Source organism: Cucumis sativus, unplaced genomic scaffold (assembly GCF_000004075.3).
Source record: "Cucumis sativus cultivar 9930 unplaced genomic scaffold, Cucumber_9930_V3 scaffold122, whole genome shotgun sequence".
Lineage (NCBI taxonomy): Eukaryota > Viridiplantae > Streptophyta > Magnoliopsida > Cucurbitales > Cucurbitaceae > Cucumis > Cucumis sativus.
Window position 1 is genome coordinate 9,212 of NW_022279527.1, and position 21,295 is coordinate 30,506.

At 34.3% G+C, this 21,295-nt stretch overlaps 1 protein-coding gene and 1 pseudogene across 1 annotated transcript; both read left to right on the forward strand.

The window, feature by feature from the left end:
• The first annotated feature begins 1,389 nt into the window (after positions 1-1,389).
• LOC116405596 lies at positions 1,390-13,716 on the forward strand (annotated as a pseudogene).
• Positions 13,209-16,486, forward strand: LOC116405597 (sphingoid long-chain bases kinase 2, mitochondrial-like). Its single transcript, XM_031889532.1, has 6 exons — positions 13,209-13,252; positions 13,472-13,557; positions 14,284-14,339; positions 15,250-15,450; positions 15,531-15,631; positions 16,186-16,486. Exons 1-6 carry the CDS (start codon positions 13,209-13,211, stop codon positions 16,304-16,306), a joined length of 609 nt encoding a protein of 202 aa, XP_031745392.1. The 3' UTR covers positions 16,307-16,486.
• Positions 16,487-21,295: the final 4,809 nt, after the last annotated feature.

Here is a 21,295-nt window from a genome sequence, read left to right on the forward strand (position 1 = left end):
ATAACCCCATAATCAGAAGTTTCCTGCGACTGCAACAACAATTGAGTTACTAACTTTTCAGATATAAAATTATTGGTCGCGTCGCAATCTATCGATACTACTACTGACCAAGCAGAAACCTGGAATTTTCCATCCGCTGCACGTTTGAAACTTGATTCTCCCATTATCACTTCTCGGTTCTCAATCTTTTGGGCCAACTTCATCATTTGAGCAAGCCCCATAGGTTCCCAACATTCCATGTCTACCTTAATCCATGGTTTCAAACCATTCATAAATGTTTCTTCTAAGACAGCCTTTTGTAGAAAAGGCAATGGTGCTACTGATTTATCAAATAAATTCCAATATTCTTCCACTGTAATTTCTTTCTTGATCTTTAAAAATCTTCCCAGAATTAATCCCTCACGACTCGATCGAAATCAAACAATAAGTCTCTTCTTTAAATCGTCCCAATTAACAAACGGTTCACGATCTTCATGAGATCTATACCAATTCAAAGCTGCTCCATCAAAACTAATAATGGACACAGTCATTTTCTCTGACTCACTCAGTTTGTGTATCTGAAAGTATCTCTCAGCCCTAAAAAACCAAGAATCAGGATCATTTCCCACAAAAACTGGCATTTCAATTTTTTTAAATTTGCTTTGGTCGCCTGCAGAATCTTCACCCTCCAACTTGGTATGTTTTTCCTCAGATTTTCCTCCCATCATCGTCCAATCACTGACATCAACCATGCTGTCAACTCACTTGATGGTCCTTCTAGTACTTCTTCCATCGTTGTCTTCCCTTTGATCATTCCTTCAATATATTTCAACAGTGTTTCTGGTTGCTGTTGTTGCTTCTCAGCCTGTACTCCTAACCTCTCAATACTCTTCGCCAAAGATGACATGTTTTCCTTGATTGTTGGCAGATCATGTAATTCTGCTCGAATGCCGGATATTTCTTGATCTACCATTTCCAACTTTTCCTCAATTCGCTTTTGAGCCATGATATAGAACTTCATAGATTCGATTTCTCCGATACCAAAATGATAGAACACCAAATAGTGTGTTCTACTAATTTATTAATCAGCCAAACATTTACAGAAAACAGGTTCTAACACAGTCTTGAAAACAAAGTACTCGACAATTTGGAAGACAGAAAGCCCTAGAAGAGTGAATATCACGCTTTGGAGAATGCGAAATGGACTATGAACTGTGCAGAAGTTTTGCAAATGAAACCTCCCTTTCTCATACAAATATGATGAGATAAACTGTGAGAGGAAGGTTTCATTTGCAAAACTTCTGCACAGTTCATAGTCCATTTCGCTTTCTCCAAAGCGTGATATTCACTCTTCTAGGGATTTTTGTCTTCCAAATTGTCGAGTATAAATGTTTTTCAATTGGGGAGGCAATGGAGAGATGGTTGACTAATGAATGAACCAAAAACTTCCCATTTGATTCTGATTTCTAGGTTCTTTTATTTTGGGAGACTTGAAATTCATATATTTCTTCAACTTTTAGAAGTCTCCTGAAATTTAGAGCCCATGAAGTAGTGGAAGAGTCCCAAAACTCCTTTACATCTCTATTATTAGAGTTCAAAGACAATCTAAATGATCTTGAAAAGAAACAACATCTGCCCAAAAATCATTCCAAAATGCTATTCTTCAACCATCACCGAACTTGAACAATGCCTAGGAATCCACTTGAAGCTAGCATCTCGAAATGCTAATCCAGGGACTATGGAGACTGCAAGTGACAATTCCTTTAGTATGCCATCCAAATTAACTTTCTCCATGGATACTCTTCACCACTTTAGCCCAAAGGGAATTCTTTTCATTTATAAATCTCCATCCCCATTTAGCAAGAAGGTTGCATTTTTTTAACGTTGCACCATCGACGCTGAGTCCACCATCCTCTTGCGAACAAGACACCACCTTCCAATTAATCACTTTATGAATCATCTTTTCTGGCATTAAGAATATAGACATATAGTGTGTAGGTATATGTGAAAAAACCGACTTAGGATTTGCTAGGTCGTTTTGAAAACTCAAGTAATACCTAGACACGTTTTGAGCACGTTTTAGGTTGGTTTGAACTAAGTTTGCTGCAATTACACACCTGGTTGCCATTTAGGGGCTTGTAGTGCTTTTTTCACAATATTTGAACTTTTTTCGTAGGGCATGAGTTACGAACCTACACGTAAGCTGTTTTAGGACATTTTGAAAGTTCAAGTGATACTTAGACACGTTTTTAACTCGGTTTAGGTTGGTTTGAAACTAAGTTTGTTGACCTTATCCAATTGGTTGCCATTTTCGGTCTTGAAGTGCCCTTTTCACACTTTTTGAACTTTTTGGTAGGCTATGGGTTACCAATTTACACTTAAACTTTGTTTAGTTGTTTTGAAAGTCCAAGTGATACTTAGACACGCCTTGACCACTTTTTAGGTTGGTTTGGAACTAAGTTTGTTGCACTTGCGCACTTGGTTGCCATTTTGGGTCCTGTAGTGTTTCCTTTTTTTCCATACTTCTTGAACTTTTTGGTAGGTTATGAGTGACAAACTTACAAATAAACATTATTAGGTCGTTCTGAAAGTTCAAGTGATACTTAAACACGGTTTGAAATTTTTTTAGATTTGTTTAAAACTAAGTTTGTTTCACTCGCATACTTGGTTGCCATTTTAGGTCTCAAAGTGCATTTTTTACGCATTTTGAACTTTTTGTTAGTTTGTGAGTTACGAATTTACACTTAAGGATTGTTAGGTCGTTTTAAACACATTTTGCGTTGGTTTGAAACTAAGTTTGTTGCACTTACACATTTGATTGAAATGTTGGGTCTTGAAGTACTTTTTTTCACACTTTTTGAAATTTTTTTAGGTTGTGAGTTACGAACTTACGCTTGAGTATTGTTTGGTCGGTTTGAAATCTTAGACACGTTTTGCACTCTTTTTAGGATGGCTTGAAACTAAGTCCGTTGCACTTACATACTTCGTTGCCGTTTTGGGTCTTGAAGTGCTTTTTTTACACTTTTTGAAATTTTGGTAGGTTGTGAGTTACAAACTTACACTTAAGCATTGTTTGGTCGTTTTGAAAGTTGAAGTGATACACACACGTTTTGAATACATTTTAGGTTAGATTGAGTTTGTTGCACTTGGTTGTCATTTTTGCTCTTGAAATTCTTTTTTCAACCTTTTTGGTAGATTATGAGTTACGAACCTACATTTAGGATTTGCTAAGGTCGTTTTGAAAACTCAAGTAATACCTAGACACGTTTTGAGCACGTTTTAGGTTGGTTTGAACTAAGTTTGTTACACTTACACACTTGGTAGCCATTTTGGGTCTTGTAGTCATTTTTTCACACTGTTGGAACTTTTTTCGTAGGTTATGAGTTACGAACCTACACGTAAGCTGTTTTAGGTCGTTTTGAAAGTTCAAGTGATACTTAGACACATTTTTTTCAAGTGATACTGTTTTAGGTCGTTTTCAAGTGAACTTTTTTCTTCTTGTATTGACTGTTTTACTATTTCTTCATGGTTTGTATTCATGGTATTTATTTTCGTAATGAATCTTTCATGTTCTGGTAAACATTGCAGAAACACATAATTTCAGCAATCTGTCAAAGAGTGAAGGAGAAGACAGAAGTACTTAAAGGTCACATGAAGACCTAAAAGTTAGGTAATTTTTTGAAAACTTTTTTCTTCGTCTTGCTTAGTTTTAGTGGTATTTGTTAACAGGCTGAGACACACTCTTGTATGCCAAGGCTGGGTGGCCAATTCAATGGATGGCCTGAGACGGTGAAATGACGAGTGTAGAACAAAGTAGACAATCGAGCAGATTTACAAGTAGGAGGATGGTGTTTGGTCTTACTGTAAAGCTACTGCTAGAAAGGTGATTCTCCCTTTATTTACACATGTTATCTATATTTAATTACTGTTTTTATGTGATGGTGAATAAATATTTAAGTCGTTTCAAGTTTTTACATCATGCTTGAGTTAATACATTTCCCAACTCGCACTAATTTTAAAGTTGAGACTAAGTTTGTTGCACTTACACACTTGGTTTCCATTTTGGATTTTGGAGTGCTTTTTCTACATTTTTTGAACTTTTTGGTAGGTTATGAGTTATGAAGTAACACTAAAGCATTATTAGGTCGTTTTTAAAGTTCGAGTGATACTTAAACATTTTTTAACACCTTTTAGGTTGTTACAAACTAAGTTAGTTTTACATACAGCCATGGTTGCCATTTTGAGTCTTGAAAGATTTTTTTTCACACTTTTTGAAATTTTTGGTAAGTTATGAGTTATAAACTTACACTTAAGCGTTGTTAAGGTGTTTGAAAACTTATACGTGTTTTCAATACTTGTTAGGTTTGTATAGAACTAAGTTCGTTGCACTTACACACTTGACATTTTGGGTTTTGGAGTGTCTTTTTAAAAAATTTGGAACTTTTTGCTAGGTTATGACTTATGAACTTGTATTGAATATTTGTTAGGTCGTTTTGAAAGTTCAAGTGAAACTTAGACACGTTTTGAACTCGTTTTAGGTTGGTTTGAAACTAAGTTTTACACACATTTGATTGACATGTTGGGTCTTGAAGTACTTTTTTCATACTTTTTGAAATTTTGGTAGGTTGTGAGTTACAAACTTACACTTAACCATTTCTGGGTCGTTTTGAAAATTCAAGTGATACTTACACACGTTTTGAATACATTTTAGGTTAGATTGAGTTTGTTGCACTTGGTTGTCATTTTTGGTCTTGAAATGCTTTTTTCAACCTTTTTGGTAGATTATGAGTTACGAACTTACACTTAGGATTTGCTAGGTCGTTTTGAAAACTCAAGTAATACCTAGACACGTTTTGAGCACGTTTTAGGTTGGTTTGAACTAAGTTTGTTGCACTTAGACACTTGGTTGCCATTTTGGGTCTTGTAGTGCTTTTTTCACACTATTTGAACTTTTTTCATAAATTATGAGTTATGAATCTACATGTAAGCTGTTTTAGGTCGTTTTGAAAGTTCAAGTGAAACTTAGACACGTTTTGAACTCGTTTTAGGTTGGTTTGAAACTAAGTTTAAAACACATTTGATTGACATGTTGGGTCTTGAAGTACTTTTTTCACACATTTGGAAATTTTGGTAGGTTGTGAGTTACAAACTTACACTTAAGCATTGCTTGGTCGTTTTGAAAATTCAAGTGATGTACACGCGTTTTGAATTCATTTTAGGTTAGATTGAGTTTGTTGCACTTACACACATGGTTGTCATTTTTGGTCTTGAAATGCTTTTTTCAACCTTCTTGGTAGATTATGAGTTACGAACTTACACTTAGGATTTCCTAGGTCGTTTTGAAAACTCAAGTAATACCTAGACACGTTTTGAGCATGTTTTAGGTTGGTTTGAATTAATTTTGTTGCACTTACACACTTGGTTGCCATTTTGGGTCTTGTAGTGCTTTTTTCACAATATTTGAACTTTTTTCGTAGGTTATGAGTTACGAACCTACACGTAAGCTGTTTTAGGTCGTTTTGAAAGTTCAAGTGAAACCTAGACACGTTTTGAGCATGTTTTAGGTCGTTTTGAGTAAATGGTATGTATGTTGTGATTGTTTGATTGCATGTATAATACCTTATTGAGATGTGAATGCTTGATTGAGAAGCTGATAGAACACCAGGTAATGGTTCTTATTTGTTCATTAAGCAACCAAACTATTACAGAATACAATACTCAAACTAGTCTTGAAAACACAGAACAAACAAGTACTATTACAGACAATAACCATGTACAAAATAAAACATTCAAACATCAAAAGTAGTTTACGATAATGGAAAACACTTTCTAAGATTAAAGTAACTGAACAACTTCTGAAATTCTGCTCTCCAGAAAATACAGCCCTTCCACTTCCAGAAACTGATTAACCAACCCCCATCTTTCCTTCCAAAATAAAACATTCAAACATCAAAAGTATGTAGGAAGGCTAACCAGAACTGAGTTGCATAAGGTTTGTCTTCCGCCTCTAGAGATGTTATATCTTTTCATCTAAGAACAAAATTGATCACTTTTTTTCCCTTGACAATCTCTCTAGTTTCTAGGTTAGGTTAAGTGATGGGAATGACTAACCACACTCACAAACGTTTATCTGTATGGCTATTGCAAGCATGCTACTTGCATAGACAATCCATTTCTAAATAGTTGCATAGAATGTTTACTTATTGGTATTAAATATTCTTGTTTGAATAAGAGGTTTTCTTTAATGGTTAAGTAAGCTCCTGAAGGTGACAAGTACAAGGTTGCACGAACGTGGGGCCGTATCAATATTGTTACTCGGAAATGGTTTGATCAGTCCATGGCCAGAAAAGGTAGTAGTTCGGGTTGTATATTTGAAAACCGATATGATATTTGAATTGTTGGCAGTTATTTGTCTAATAATTTTATTAGTTTCTAACTTGTTTCAAATCCTTTTATTCTCATTTTTAATTGATAGGATGTTTTAATGAGGAGCTGTACCCTGTTGGTAGCGTTTCTGGAACTTCAAATAAATTGACAAGGGGTTGCTTGACTGCTCACAATAGCCAAGAAAAGGATATTGGGAACTTGGAAGCTGTACCGTCCTCATTTCTTACCGATTCAAAATTCACAGCAGTTGCTGGTCCTGGGTTTTCAGACATGGATGTTAAAGTTACTCTTTCACAGAGCACGTCTATGTTTTCAGATGCTTCTAATTTTATAAATGAGGTTGATGTTGAAGTGCCAGTCACGATGGGAAGGAATGAAGAAAACACTGTTAATTGTCTTGCAAATGACTTTTAGTCTGAAGAAAACGACCTATATTTGTCAGCATGTAGAATAAAAGTTGTTGGGTTTGAAGCTTCTGAGATGCGGAAGATTGTAAATATGATTCTCAGAGGTGGAGGCTCCCGATACATGGTTTTCAATGACAAATTAACACACATAATAGTTGGAGATTCGTCAGAAATGTAATTATCCTTTTACTTTAATCGCAACATAGGTTTTGTGAACTTTATTGCTTGAATTTGTGAGCTCGCCTGTGCTGTGAGCTTTTTGATTTCATTTGAATGGTCTATCCACCCAATTGAAAATTAGTTTTATCATATTTCAAATGGCAGGGAGAAAAAGGAGGTTAGAGATATTGCTACTTCAGGAGTTGTTCATGTGGTTAGATCCAACTGGCTTGAAGAGTGTGACCGTCAGAAGAAGGAGATCCCTATTCTTGGTAGACACATGGCATATGATGAACTTATTCCTAAAGGTTTGATATGCAGGACTCGTATTCTAAGCTATCTGTCTTTTGAATAGCAACCTTAAACTACCATCATGCAGAATAACTGCACATTTCATTTGGATGCATGACTAATATTTGTTTGGAGATCCCTAGCCTGTTTGTCTTGTTCTAAATTTTCTGGCTGTTTACTTTGCAGCATCTAGTAAAATGAGCACCATTGTTATGGATCAAAATAAAGTTCCAAATGTTCATCCAATCGTGCCATCAAATGTGTCAGAAGGAAATATTCATGTTAGCATTGGAAAGACGTCAATAGCAGTGGAAAGAATTGAAGAAAAAAGTGAAACAAAAGTGAATGGAGACAGGAAAATGAAATTATCCCAGAAAAGCCAACAATGTGTAGCAAATGGTACAAACAAGAGTTGAGAAAAGATGGGGCGTGATTTCATGGTTTCAAATGGGAAGTCATCATGTGTATTTAAGGGGAAAATATTTTGTTTTTCTAGTTCCTTTCCAGAAGATCGGGTATGTTGTAAAGATTCTTTCCTCTTATTTCAAACAGCATGATTAATGTACACTATGCACTTTAGGTTTTAGATGTATTATTGTGGTAAATAGCATCCATTTTTTAAAAAAATAACAAAGTAGAAGCCCTGTATTCAATATCAATTGACTTGAGTAAAGAGTAGTTCATTACTTCTCCAACTCCATGATTTTAAAAGCAAGTCAATGGTGCAGATAGGATTCTAGATCTACTGTTTCTTTAACACTCCGATCCTGTTAAGAGAATGATATAAAAAAATGGAAAAATTACCTTTTTAGTCCCCAATTTTATAGAAATAGGTTTATTGGTCCTTGAGTTTTCAAAATGTACTCTTTTAATCCTTGAGTGCTTAATGTTATACTGGAGACTCTCAAAACCAATTTTTAGAAGAAGTTATTCTACCTTAAAAATGTATAAAGTTATATTGGGGACTTTCTAAACCAATTTTTATAAACTTAGAGACTAAAAAGGTGCATGACCAAATGGGTCTATTTTTCTAAACCTGGAGACTAAAAATGTACATTTTTAAAACTCAAGAACCAAACACACGTGTTCTTCAAAACCAAAACTTGGGGAGTAATTTTCCTAAAAAATTTAAGATAGTGCCAAATGTCATTTAGCATGTGAAATAATTACGATTTTCATTTTTCATTTGAGGAATATGCCTTCAAATTTTTTTTACATTTTATTTTTGAACACTAACAAACATGCATCAACTTTTGACTTCCATAATCCCAAATATTTTTTATGTATATTTTGAGATCATATTTGTGATTTCCGTTTTAGAGCTCTACTATTGGGTTTTGTTTGTGTTTCCCTTTTTGGACATAAAAGTCCACACAAGGTTGAATAGCATATTTTGTTTCATTTAGCCACTGCAAGTTTGGATTGTGTTTGGGTTGGAGCTTTGAATTTTGAGGGACTTTAGTTTTGTGTTGAGCCACGCTCTTATAATATGAAGGATGGATACTGTTTTTTCCAAAACCAAACGCACATCAGTTTTCTAAGATTACAACAACTGTCCTCCCAGTGTAAAAAAAGGTATCCTCAAACCAACCAAAAGAAGGGGAATATGTGAGCAAGATTTATAGTTAATAAATCATCAAAAGTAAATTAGAGTTGGACTCGAGAACTCTTGCTGATGTATAGGAAAAGCAGACAAGGTATGGGAATATAAATTAAAACAGCCTTTAGATGAAAAGGGCTGCTACAACTGATCCTACCTCAAATGGCGGTACCAAAATATAGGACTTGAACCTCAGTCTTCTCCCTCGCCCGTTGTTCTTGGCAATGTTAAAGTATCTCAATTCGTACACATTCATCTCCTTGTTTGAAGCAATAACTCAAAGCCAATCTCTAATGTTGTGTTTCTTGAAATTCTTCTTAGCCAAGTATTTAAGATTCCTCTTGGAGAAGTAGCTATTGGAGTTGATGTTGATCTTGTTCTTGTCCTGAGTGATAGTGACTGAGTCATCAAGTGTCTCTGCCACCCCAGCTTTGTTGGTCTGATGAGGTGATGGCCGTGATCTTGTCCTCAACTGGCATCACACAATCAAATGGTCACATCCTTATTTTTTCCCTTTGGGCCACCAGATGCGGCTGGTCGATGACTCATTCTGCTTCTGCTCTGCTACTTGTTTCCCTAACTCTGCATCTGTATAGAACAATTGGCATAAATGGTGGATACTATTAAATTGGAAAATGGAGATTCAATCAGTTCTATCATTTTGACCTTTTGATGTTTAGGGGAAGGTGGTAACATAAATTTACCTTCTCAGACTATCCATTAAGGTTGGTCTGAAAAGAAAAGGGTGGTCTATCTTGGAAAACATATTTGGTTGTTCTCTTTTTTCTTCACTTTGTCTACATTTTGGAAATATGAGTGCTATCATTGTGTGAGAGGTTTCTTTATTGACAAAATTAATTGGAGTTCAACATTTGAAGAAGTCTTTCTATGACTGCCCTTGAACTCCAAAGGTTTGCACTCCATCCCTGTGCCAAACAAATAGATGCTTCTTATATATTTTTCTCTGGAATTGAGAAAGTATTGATGCACACTTCTGTTAAATGCGTTAAATTACGGCTTTGAAGCCAATTTTGAATGGATAGCTGGCGTAGAAACTGCCATTATTGATGAAATTTGATACTACTGATGATTTTTAATTTTAATTTTATATTATTATTAATTTCGTAGCCTAATTATGTTCAATATCTTAAACTGATATTTGAAATGAGAATTGAATATTTATCTTGTTTTTATTTGTTTACTGACTATTTCAAATAAACTCGTTATGAAGGATGGATGTTTGTGGGATACCAATGGGCACATTTTCTATTCTCCTCTTCCTTGCTGTGTCCCTTTGCCTGGATTTGAAAACATACGGTTTTGTGTTTCACAATATGATGACAAAGACAGAGTATTGTTAAGAAATCTGTGTTTTGTACTTGGGGCCAAGTTTGTGGAGAAGCTGACAAAGAAGGTAACCCATCTAATATGCAAGTTCACCGATGGGACAAAGTATGAGGCTGCTTGTAAATGGGGGAAACAATGCATTACAGCTGAATGGATATATGAGTGTGTCAGCCAGGTACCTTTGCGATTTTGTTGCTTTTCAATTATATATGTTCACGTACATGCATATCCTGATAGAATTCTAGACCCATTGGTGTATCCTTCTATTAGGATTGATGTTTTTTATGTTTAAACTTTTGGTTTCCTTTGCATTTGGTTTAATCCTTAATGGTACCAGATTTTCCCGCCAGACTGTTCGCTTGTTGGTCAAGACCATTCAGAAACTTCTCCAATTGGTGCTTTATCTAACCAGTGGTCAAAAAGGTAATTTTTGCCGTTGTCTCCTTGATCTTCTTATGGAAAGACCATGCTGAATTGAAGTGTTTAACAAGAACGGTCGCTGCCTGGAAATATAGTGAGACCATTCAACGAAGTCGTTATGAAAGAGTTTATTTTCACTATAAGAGAAATATTTTTTTTATATTCTTTTAGTCTCTACTGATGAATTGCTTCTTAGAACAATATAATTTATAATTTCTTTCAAAATAGGTTCGTTTGAGTAATAGTGTTAATTATAAAACTCAAATCACACCGTTTGCAATGCTTGAAAACCAGTATTCACAAATAAATGCTATCCTTGAGCATTAACTTCTTTCATGGGACATTTGCAAAAATGGTAAAACAAGTTATAACTTTATTATTTGTGAAAATGATCAAATAAAGTCCAGCCCACCCATATAAAAGCCTGGATTTGATTATTTTTGCTATATTTTCAAAATCACAAACCTTAAAGACATTTTTGCAAAATACCTAAACTAATTTGCCACCCAATATAGTTTTCCTTTTTCATTTTAGAAAAACCAGGTTTGGAAATAAAGGCAGTAGGTTATTTCTTTAAAAACTAGCCATTAAATATCCCTGTATTCTAAGTGGATCTTAGCATAATGCAAGCTTTAGTGTTTTTTCGAGAAAGACTATTATGTTCGAACACAATTCAATTTTGCCTTTGTAACTTGGTTTTTGAGACCTTTGTGTCTTGTATTTTCTCAGAGCTGAAAGAAAAGAAGATGTGGGCAATTCTACTACTGAAGATGGGACTGTGGGCATATGTGACGGCTTTAGTGAAACACAAACAGAGTCTCAGGTGTGTGGCCATTTTTCTTTTTGTGAACTATAACTCTATCAATTATAGTAATTTTTTTTTTTTAAATTGCCACCATTTTCGTCAACTTGATTACAAGAGGACTAAAGAACGAACTATAACTCATAAGATTTTTTATGGAGTAGGAATTAGGGTATTATGGTCAAATTCTTAATATATTAGGATTAGGATTAGTTTCTTTTATTAATTAGGATTAGTTTGATTTTAATAGAGTACTTGTCTTCTTGTATTCACAAATTTAAATATTAATAAAATTCTCTCATTTGGTCTACACCAAATTGTTATCGGTATTAGAGCAAACGTTTGGACCAACTTTGATTGCCATCGGTGGAAAATTGGAAATTTTTTCGTGATGCTGATCAGAAGAGGGAGCCTTGTGAGTTGTTCGCATTGCTAAACAACACACATCTAACTGGGGAACCCTTAAAATTAAAAAAGAAAAGAAGAAGAAAGAAATTCATCCTAATTTTGCATGGATGCATTTGTACACATCAAGGAAGACAGGTGAAGAAAAAATATACTAGTTGGCTAGTTGGTATAGGCAAGAAACTCAAATTTCCTCCCAAATGAAGAATTGGAGTTCTGATTCAAGTGATTCAAAAGAAGAATTCTAACACAATAATTTTGCTCGTGCTTGATTTTCTCAAAGAACCTATCATTATCCACATTTGAAATTTGGTTACAGTGATTCTAGCGATTTCAACAAAGATTCTAATGCAGTTTGGAACAAAATAACAAGGATGGACGGTGGTAAAAATATCAAGATAGATGGAACTTGTCTTGATGAACCTTTCTTAATGAGAAGAGGAAAAGTGAGAACATTTTTTATGAAATTTGATACTACTGATGATTTTTAATTTTAATTTTATATTTATTATTTATTTCGTAACCTAATTATGTTCAATATCTTAAACTGATATTTGAAATGAGAATTGAATATTTATCTTGTTTTTATTTGTTTACTGACTATTTCAAATAAACTCGTTATGAAGGATGGATGTTTGTGGGATACCAATGGGCACATTCTCTATTCTCCTCTTCCTTGCTGTGTCCCTTTGCCTGGATTTGAAAACATACGATTTTGTGTTTCACAATATGATGATAAAGACAGAGTATTGTTAAGAAATCTGTGTTTTGTACTTGGGGCCAAGTTTGTGGAGAAGCTGACAAAGAAGGTAACCCATCTAATATGCAAGTTCACCGATGGGACAAAGTTTGAGGCTGCTTGTAAATTGGGCAAACAATGCATTACAGCTGAATGGATATATGAGTGTGTCAGCCAGGTACCTTTGCGATTTTGTTGCTTTTCAATTATATATGTTCACGTACATGCATATCCTGATAGAATTCTAGACCCATTGTGTTGATATTTCTTCTCTTAGATATGGAATGATTTTGTTTGAATACAAAACTTTCAGAGAAAGATTGTCTCTCTTGATTTGTATCGCCCAAAAGAAGTTAAAGCTCAAGACAGAGCGACAGGCTTATGCACTGTCAGCCAATTTCCTACTCAAGCTGCCCCAATGATAGCCAATGAAAGCATATCCCAGTTTCCTATCCATTCTGCCATTCCGAGAGACCAATCAGCTGGAACTAACAGTAGCTTTATAGGAGCAGCTGAACGAATAAGTTCTACGAAGAAAAGCGCAAGTTCTTTGACGAAGCCATAGAAAAGCATTCACTTTTGTTGGAAACAGATCCACTCAATCTGACTGCATTTTGAATTCCACAAAACAAACTACATCAAATTCTTCTGTAGTAACTTCACACGTTCCTGATGTCGCTTCCGCAATTGAGGACTTGTTGGAGCAGACAACTAAGGTAAAATCTGGTTTGAGCTACAATTCCATTACTTCATTCCATTTTTATTTTATTTTTTCCTTCAAATCCTTTTGTTTTCCTTTCTTTTTAAGATTCAAGATCAGAAGTCACCTGGAAAGACTGGCTGCGATAAAAGTATATCCTTCTATTAGGATTGATGTTTTTTATGTTTAAACTTTTGGTTTCGTTTGCATTTGGTTTAATCCTTAATGGTACCAGATTTTCCTACCAGACTGTTCGCTTGTTGGTCAAGACCATTCAGAAACTTCTCCAATTGGTGCTTTATCTAACCAGTGGTCAAAAAGGTAATTTTTGCCGTTGTCTCCTTGATCTTCTTATGGAAAGACCATGCTGAATTGAAGTGTTTAACAAGAACGGTCGCTGCCTGGAAATATAGTGAGACCATTCAACGAAGTCGTTATGAAAGAGTTTATTTTCACTATAAGAGAAATATTTTTTTTATATTCTTTTAGTCTCTACTGATGAATTGCTTCCTAGAACAATATAATTTATAATTTCTTTCAAAATAGGTTCGTTTGAGTAATAGTGTTAATCATAAAACTCAAATCACACCGTTTGCAATGCTTGAAAACCAGTATTCACAAATAAATGCTATCCTTGAGCATTAACTTTTTTCATGGGACATTTGCAAAAATGGTAAAACAAGTTATAACTTTATTATTTGTGAAAATGATCAAATAAAGTCCAGCCCACCCATATAAAAGCCTGGATTTGATTATTTTTGCTATATTTTCAAAATCACAAACCTTAAAGACATTTTTGCAAAATACCTAAACTAATTTGCCACCCAATATAGTTTTCCTTTTTCATTTTAGAAAAACCAGGTTTGGAAATAAAGGCAGTAGGTTATTTCTTTAAAAACTAGCCATTAAATATCCCTATATTCTAAGTGGATCTTAGCATAATGCAAGCTTTAGTGTTTTTTCGAGAAAGACTATTATGTTCGAACACAATTCAATTTTGCCTTTGTAACTTGGTTTTTGTGACCTTTGCGTCTTGTATTTTCTCAGAGCTGAAACACAATTCAAAGCAGAAGGAGGAATGCAACTATACCCAATTCATAATTGTATTTGGAACACTAATAATTTTAGCACAAATTCCATCTTTCCATTCTCTAAGACATATAAACCTTATCCCTCTCACTCTATACCTTGGCTATAGTGCTCTTGCAACATATGAAAATTCTCGTAATTAAAAATTCATACACAATTTAAATTAAATTAAACATCAAGACCCCTGTTGAAGATGAATCTCTGTTCATTTTTCTTTTTATTAATAAACAAAAGTTTTTAGGTCCATTTCTTTCAACAACCTCCTCAGGGATCCTTAATTATCTCTTTCCATGTTCATAACTACTCTAGTCATGCAAAGATTAGGGTTCATGGCCAATCAACAATTAATCTGTGATCAAGATATTATAAACGTTATTCACATAAAAACATGAAAAGATTAAGAGCAAATAATCAGATGCATTACAAAGAGTAATTCATAAACTCTGTCTTCATCTATCCCTAGGATTAAGAGTTTAGCTACCCCATACTTCACAATCTAAAACACAAAACTCAATACAAAACCATAACAAAAATTAAAGGAGAAGAAAAAGAAAAAGAAGAAGAAAAGCTAGTGATTCGTATTATTATCAGACTGTGTATAACAGTATGTGTTTTTTAATATTCTTTGTTTCCAGCTCCAGTGTACCAAAATATTATCACAAACTCCACAATCCTTCTCTTTCCAATCCCTAAACTAAAAGATAATAGATTTAAACAATAAATCAAGTTATTCGAGGTACTTGGATCCTCCCTTCTTGAGATCACAATCTCAAGCCCTAAAACCCAAATATTGCTTCTCTTCTCCATTCCCCTATCCCTCTATTTATAACCAAATGTAACCCACTCCCTAACTATTTATGCCCTCAATACCCAAATAACCCCTAATACCGATCCTATTCGTCTCAAGGTGGTTTCAAAATGTAGACCATTTTGAAGGGGGCAGTGACTGCATTTTTACCATCTTTATTTAATTTCATCTATGTAGAATGCCATAACTCACAGGTTGATGACGGTGAATGGGAGCTGTATCCACAAGTAACTGCTCTATGCATTGGAAATGCTAAATACTTTGGCGGTGGTATGAAAATTGTGCCAAATGCCGATCCTTCCAACAGGAGTCTAGAGGTATAATTCGTTTCTGTGGATTTTATTTGATCACTTTTTCCTTCCTTGTCTTCTTAACTATGTGATGCTTTTCTTTGCAGGTAGTAATTCTTCAGGATTTCAAGTGGTATGACTTTATTCTGAATTTACACAAAATATACAATGGGACATATTTGACGGTGAAAAACGTAACATCAAGAAGGTTAGTCATCTCTTTAAAAATTATAATGTGCCTAGATTTTCCATTTTGTATTTCAATTTTCTCTCTCCAACGGTCTGTTTTATGTTGGAGACTTGTGGAAGCAGAGGTGAAGAAACTATAATTGAACTGGATTTGCATGGAGCATTGTGATTTTCATTTCTGTCAAGTTTTTGCTTGAGAAAAACTTACACTCAAACTTATATGGAGATGCTTTATTTACCTAGCAGAGAAGCCCTAAGAAAAGTAATATTGTTAAACCTTCTTACTTCTGGCATTCTGATGTATCCTCAACCAAAATTAGAAAGTGATATGATTATCCTTTTTTCCTTGTTAAATCTTTGTCAACGTTGATGAACTCAATTAATCGATATCAATGTAACTCATCCATGGTTGAACATATGATTGAGCATGATTTCACATTTCAGCTCCACCTCATTAAAATTCATTGTTTGGCAATGATGCCCTTTTCTCAATCAAAACTTCCTATTTCTGCTTCTGAGCTTGTTCGTCTGCAATGCAACTATCATCAGTTTATTGTTTTGTTGTTCATGCAGCGTTCGTTCGATCGAAGTGGAAGAAGTTTCTTGCAGCGGCAGCATATATGTTCAATCTGATGGGAACACTTGGGGTTTCTTCCAAGGAAATTCCATATTCTACCAGCTGCCATTGAAATGATATGCTGAACATGAGCTCCCTTTTGCAGAGAGAGAAAAACAATAAGCAAAAGCTTCGTAGCCGTAGGATCCTTTTTTTCTAACGTGGACTCCTCTCTCAAATTAGAGTAGACAAAGTAAGTTGTTATTTTACTTTTTTTTTGTATCGAAACCTTCTTTATACAAAAGCTTCATACTTTCATCCATGGCCAAATTAGAAAATAATGTTCACAATTTCTTGTCTTGTTAAATGAAATTTCACATTTTTTGAAAATTTTGGATTATAATTATTTGAAAAACAAATTTTTTTTTGCTAACTTTACTGAAAATTTTGTTGCTTTACGGGTTACCCTTTTAGTTAATGGTTCTTATTAGACAATTTTTTTACCTTTAAGTTTTTCTCTTTGAAATTTGATTTTTTTTAGTCTAATTTTTAAAAACAAAATATTTGTTTTAGTTCTAATTTTTTTTTTTTTTGCGTTTTAAATGGGCTTTATGACAAATAATTCAAATGTTTCTTAAATGGGCTTTTCTTCTCTAACTCCTTTCTACTTTTTCCCTCCTCCCCCTTCTCTCTCTCTCATTTCAAATTTCTTCCCCACTTCTTCTCTAACGGCTGCCTCTCTCTCTACTTTCTCTCTCTTCTCCCCTTCTCTCTCTCTCTCATTTCAAATTTCTTCCCCCAACTTATTCTCTAACTTCTGCCTCTCTCTCTCTACTTTCTCCCTCCTCTCCCCTTCTCTCACACTTTTCTGCCGTGTTTAGGATATCTTCTTGTCAAATCGAACATTCAAACGTATTTGTAATTGTGATTTTGGAATTAATGTTTGGTCAATTTCTTTTCATATCCACAGAATCAATGATTTTGAAGTGTTAAAACTTTCTTATTTAAATATTTTAAAGAGCTATGAGCTTTGAGGTGGAAAAGTTGTTCTCTCTGTGTTTTTTTCTCCCTGTTTTGTGGGCTGTTTTGGATATGTTGTTTTTGGTTTTGGTTCTTTGGTGCTTTGTTGTCATTTCCTTCGGTGCTTTTGTTTTCTTCATCTGTTTGTGTTGGAACTCCAGTATGTAGTATTTCAATAGTAAACTTTATTGATGAATAACGATGTAAATCCTTAGTACAATATAAGAATGCAAAGACTCTCCAACTGTTTTAATTTTATTAAAGTACATTATATTCAATCTTCATTTTCTTGGTTCTTCTGTAAATGATATTTCTTCTATTATGGATTTGCATTATACAACACTGCCATATTAAGGCATAAAGTTACGAAAATTAGAAACATACCCTTTGTAGGTGAGAATGTTGTATGTATATATATATATATATAAATTAGTTATCTTTTTTAGTCCTATATTGTAAAAAAATATGATTGTTTGTTGAAAAAAAAAGGACAAAACAATGGACCAATGGACCGCTAATATGAGTCGGTGAACGAGATAATTAATTCTCTAAATCCATTTAAGCAAAATTAAAAAAAAAAATCTAATGAAAACCCTACATGTACAGTCTCTCTCATTTCAAATTTCTTTCTCCTCTTCTCTAACGGCCAAGTCTCCCTCTCCTCCCCCCTTCTCTCTTGCTCTCTTGTCTTCTTTGGCCTATCTCTCAACAGAAACCCTGTCATACCCATTTTGCGGATCCATCTCCATCTTCTTCTCTTAGTCGCGATCCAATCTCCATCTTCTTCTCTTAGTCGCGCATCCAATCTCCATCTTCTTCTCTTAGTCGCGGATCCAATCTCCATCTTCTCTCTCTCAGTCGCGATCCAATCTCCATCTTCTTCTCTCAGTGCGTCCTTTCCATTTCTTCGTACACTCCATTTTCGAAACCCTATCATACCCATTTCACCCATCCATCTCCATCTTCTTCTCTTAGCGCGTCCTTTCCATTTCTTCTTCTTCTTTTTGTTCGTACACTCCATTTTCCCTTTCTCTTCTCAAACCCTAATTCTTCTTTGTTCGTACAACCAAAACCAGTTTAACCAGTGTTGATTCCTCCTCTACTTCGACCTGTGATGCTCTTTTCTTCTTCCCTCGCAATTTCGATTCCACCATCCTCACGATTTTGGTTGCAATTTCTACTCTCTTCAACCTCAACCTTCTGGATTCCCTCACTCTCACCGGATTGACTTCAATGTCCTTGGAACCTCCACTACTACTACTACTACTCCACTCATCAAAGAATCCGCTGGATTATCAGACGCTCCTCTTCCTTTCCTTTCTAATCCTTGTCTCTCTTTCAACTCCAGCGGTGAGCCCCCGAACGAATCGCATTACTCCGTGAGTTCCCAATTAATTCCATCTTTATTTAATATTCAATTGTCCTCTTTCCATTTGTTTCAATTATTGAATAGAAAGTTACTTGAATGAACTATGTTCTAATAATTTCATGTGGTTCTGGTAAAGCACAGTGCATCCGGTCGAACTTCCCCCATTATGTAATTTTATGGAGGTAGTTTTGTAAATTGGATTGAAACAGGGGCTATTCAATGTGTATGCATTAAAATATAGGTATTGTTTTTCAATTAAATATAAATCGATTGAGCCTCCGATGTGCTAGTAAGAGTCAGATCTCCTCTGTGTATATATAGTTAGGTACTCTTCTTTTTTTTAGGTTCTGTCATATATATCACGGTCTGAAGTTGTAGCTGAACTTGCTTTCATCTTCAGTTTCTATCACTATTTAAAGGTTAGATTTTGTTCGATTAGAAGAATGTAAATTTGTCAAGGACAATAGCATGCTTAGTTTAATTGTACTCAAATATTGTTAATAAAACAATTGCTTTATTTGTGTTGATACCATTATTTGTGTGGTAGATCTCTTGATTCATTTTGATGTTTGTATTTTGAAGACATACAAAGGTCATAATACTAGTTGCTATTCTTTTTATCTTGGTACGTTTCATTTTTTTTTAATATTTCACTGTCTCTATAATTGATTGTACAAACATATCTCATCATTCAATCACTTTTCAAGTTTTAGATTCTGAAATTTGTACATATTGGGGTTTTCCTTTTTCTTTATTTTGGATTATTTCAAATCTCCAAAGATCTTTCTTGTAACATTTGCATATTTTAGTTTATTAAAATCTTCGAAAGTAGAGGAGAAGGCTCCAAAAGCATTCTGTCTCTCATTGCCTTGCCCTAACATTATCATCTGTGTAAGATGTGCCAATGAGTAGACCATGTTCTTTTACTTTTTTTTCCATAGCTTTTGAACCACTTTCCCTTTCTCTCCTTCTCTTTCATTCTTCTTTTATGTTAATTGGAAGAAGCTTTGAGGCCTCTCTTGAAAATAATGAGGTTTTGAAGGGGATAGAAAGAGAGTGATGGTGGGATCCATCAAAGGTTTGGGATTTCACACAATGTTCGCATCACTCTTTTAAATGTAATTAGAGGTTGAGGAGTTGATCGCCGATCATAGATAAGGAGGGCTGGTTAGTGGCTTGAAAAAGAATTCAGACAACATTAATTTTTTCTAAAAAATAAAACCAACCTTCCGACGGTTGGTTAACACTCCTCGACAGTCGAGATAGGGTAAGACTTGTATTCTAGTTCTGTTGGTACCTGTATTTGTGCTTCATCACTTCATAATTGTACTTTTATTTATCCCCTTTGTATGTTTCCATGTGTTTCATGTTTGTCTTTTATGTTTCTTCTATTTATATATTTCTTCATGTTCTTCTCCATTCGGGTTTGCTCTTGCGGAGGTTACACATTCATTGTTGTGCTGGTACTTTAGTTAATGATGTCTAGTAATTTTTGTTTTGCAAATTTTCTTGTTAGTGCTCAAGTTTGATTTCATACTGCCTTTAGCATAGCTTTACGATTGCAGAATTCTTGCACATTGCCCTTTTTTATTTTGTTATTACTGATGGACTTATTTGTGATACCTTTAAAGAAGAAAATTTATGGCTATTTGTGTTGAAGTTTATTTTTTGATTATTGGTTGGTTTTTTCCCTCCACTTCTCTTAATATTTTGAAGTGTGTAATAAGGTAAGCAATTTTTTAGTCCCCTAAATTTGTTTTGTTGATGAATTGTTTCCTTTTTTTTTTCTCGGTTTTGTTTTCAGGTTTTCATCATTATTCATTTGGTGGCTAAATATTACTCATGGGTATTTGTTTGATCTTATTTTGTTGTGATCAATTGATATACATAATATGCACTATAAATTTGTTAAATTGTTGGATTATTTGCTTTTTTAATAAGGTTGGAGGAACCTCAAGGTACGTTTTGTTAAAGCATATTTTATATTGATAAATTGAAGTTGTCAAGTCTATAACAATGATAATGTTAATACGAGTAAATTTATAGCAAATTTAGTTGACTTAACTTATTTACATGCTGGTTGCTCGGACTCTTGGAAAAACCTTACGTGCATTTTAACCCACGATAAGAGAACTTAAGGTTGTTATGACTTACATATCAGTTTTTGAGATTTTCCTTTATAACTTTTTCATAGACCTTATTGTAGTTTTTTGTTCTTTATTTTTGTTTGTAGGACGTTTCTAGAGAATGCAAGACCATGTTTGAGTGAGAAATTGGTCTCGATGAAATTGAGAGTTCAATGAACAACACATACAATGCAAGTAAATCTACCTACTCAAACCCATCTTCTATTTCTAAAGCAGAAGGGCTTTCGGTGGCTGAACCAAGTGAGTGATTAAGTTTTTTATCACCCGTATTATTTGTTATCACTAGGGAAAGAAAGCTGAGTAGAAAAAGTAGAATGCCAAATGGAAAAAAAAAGATCAGTAAGCAGCGTTATTATTTTAAAATAGAAAACAAAAATTAACATTATTGTTAAACTGAGCCATTCTCGAGAACATGAAATAGAATTGGATAGCTGCCATGCATCGTGTCTATGAATGTTAAGAATGAAACTATCGGTAAGGTTATAGAATAATCATTCTACCAGCCTCAATTATGATACAGGGTTTATGAAATAGAATTTTCTTATGTATTGTAATAGTAGAAGATTCTTCGTTGGGAAGCAAAGCTTATAG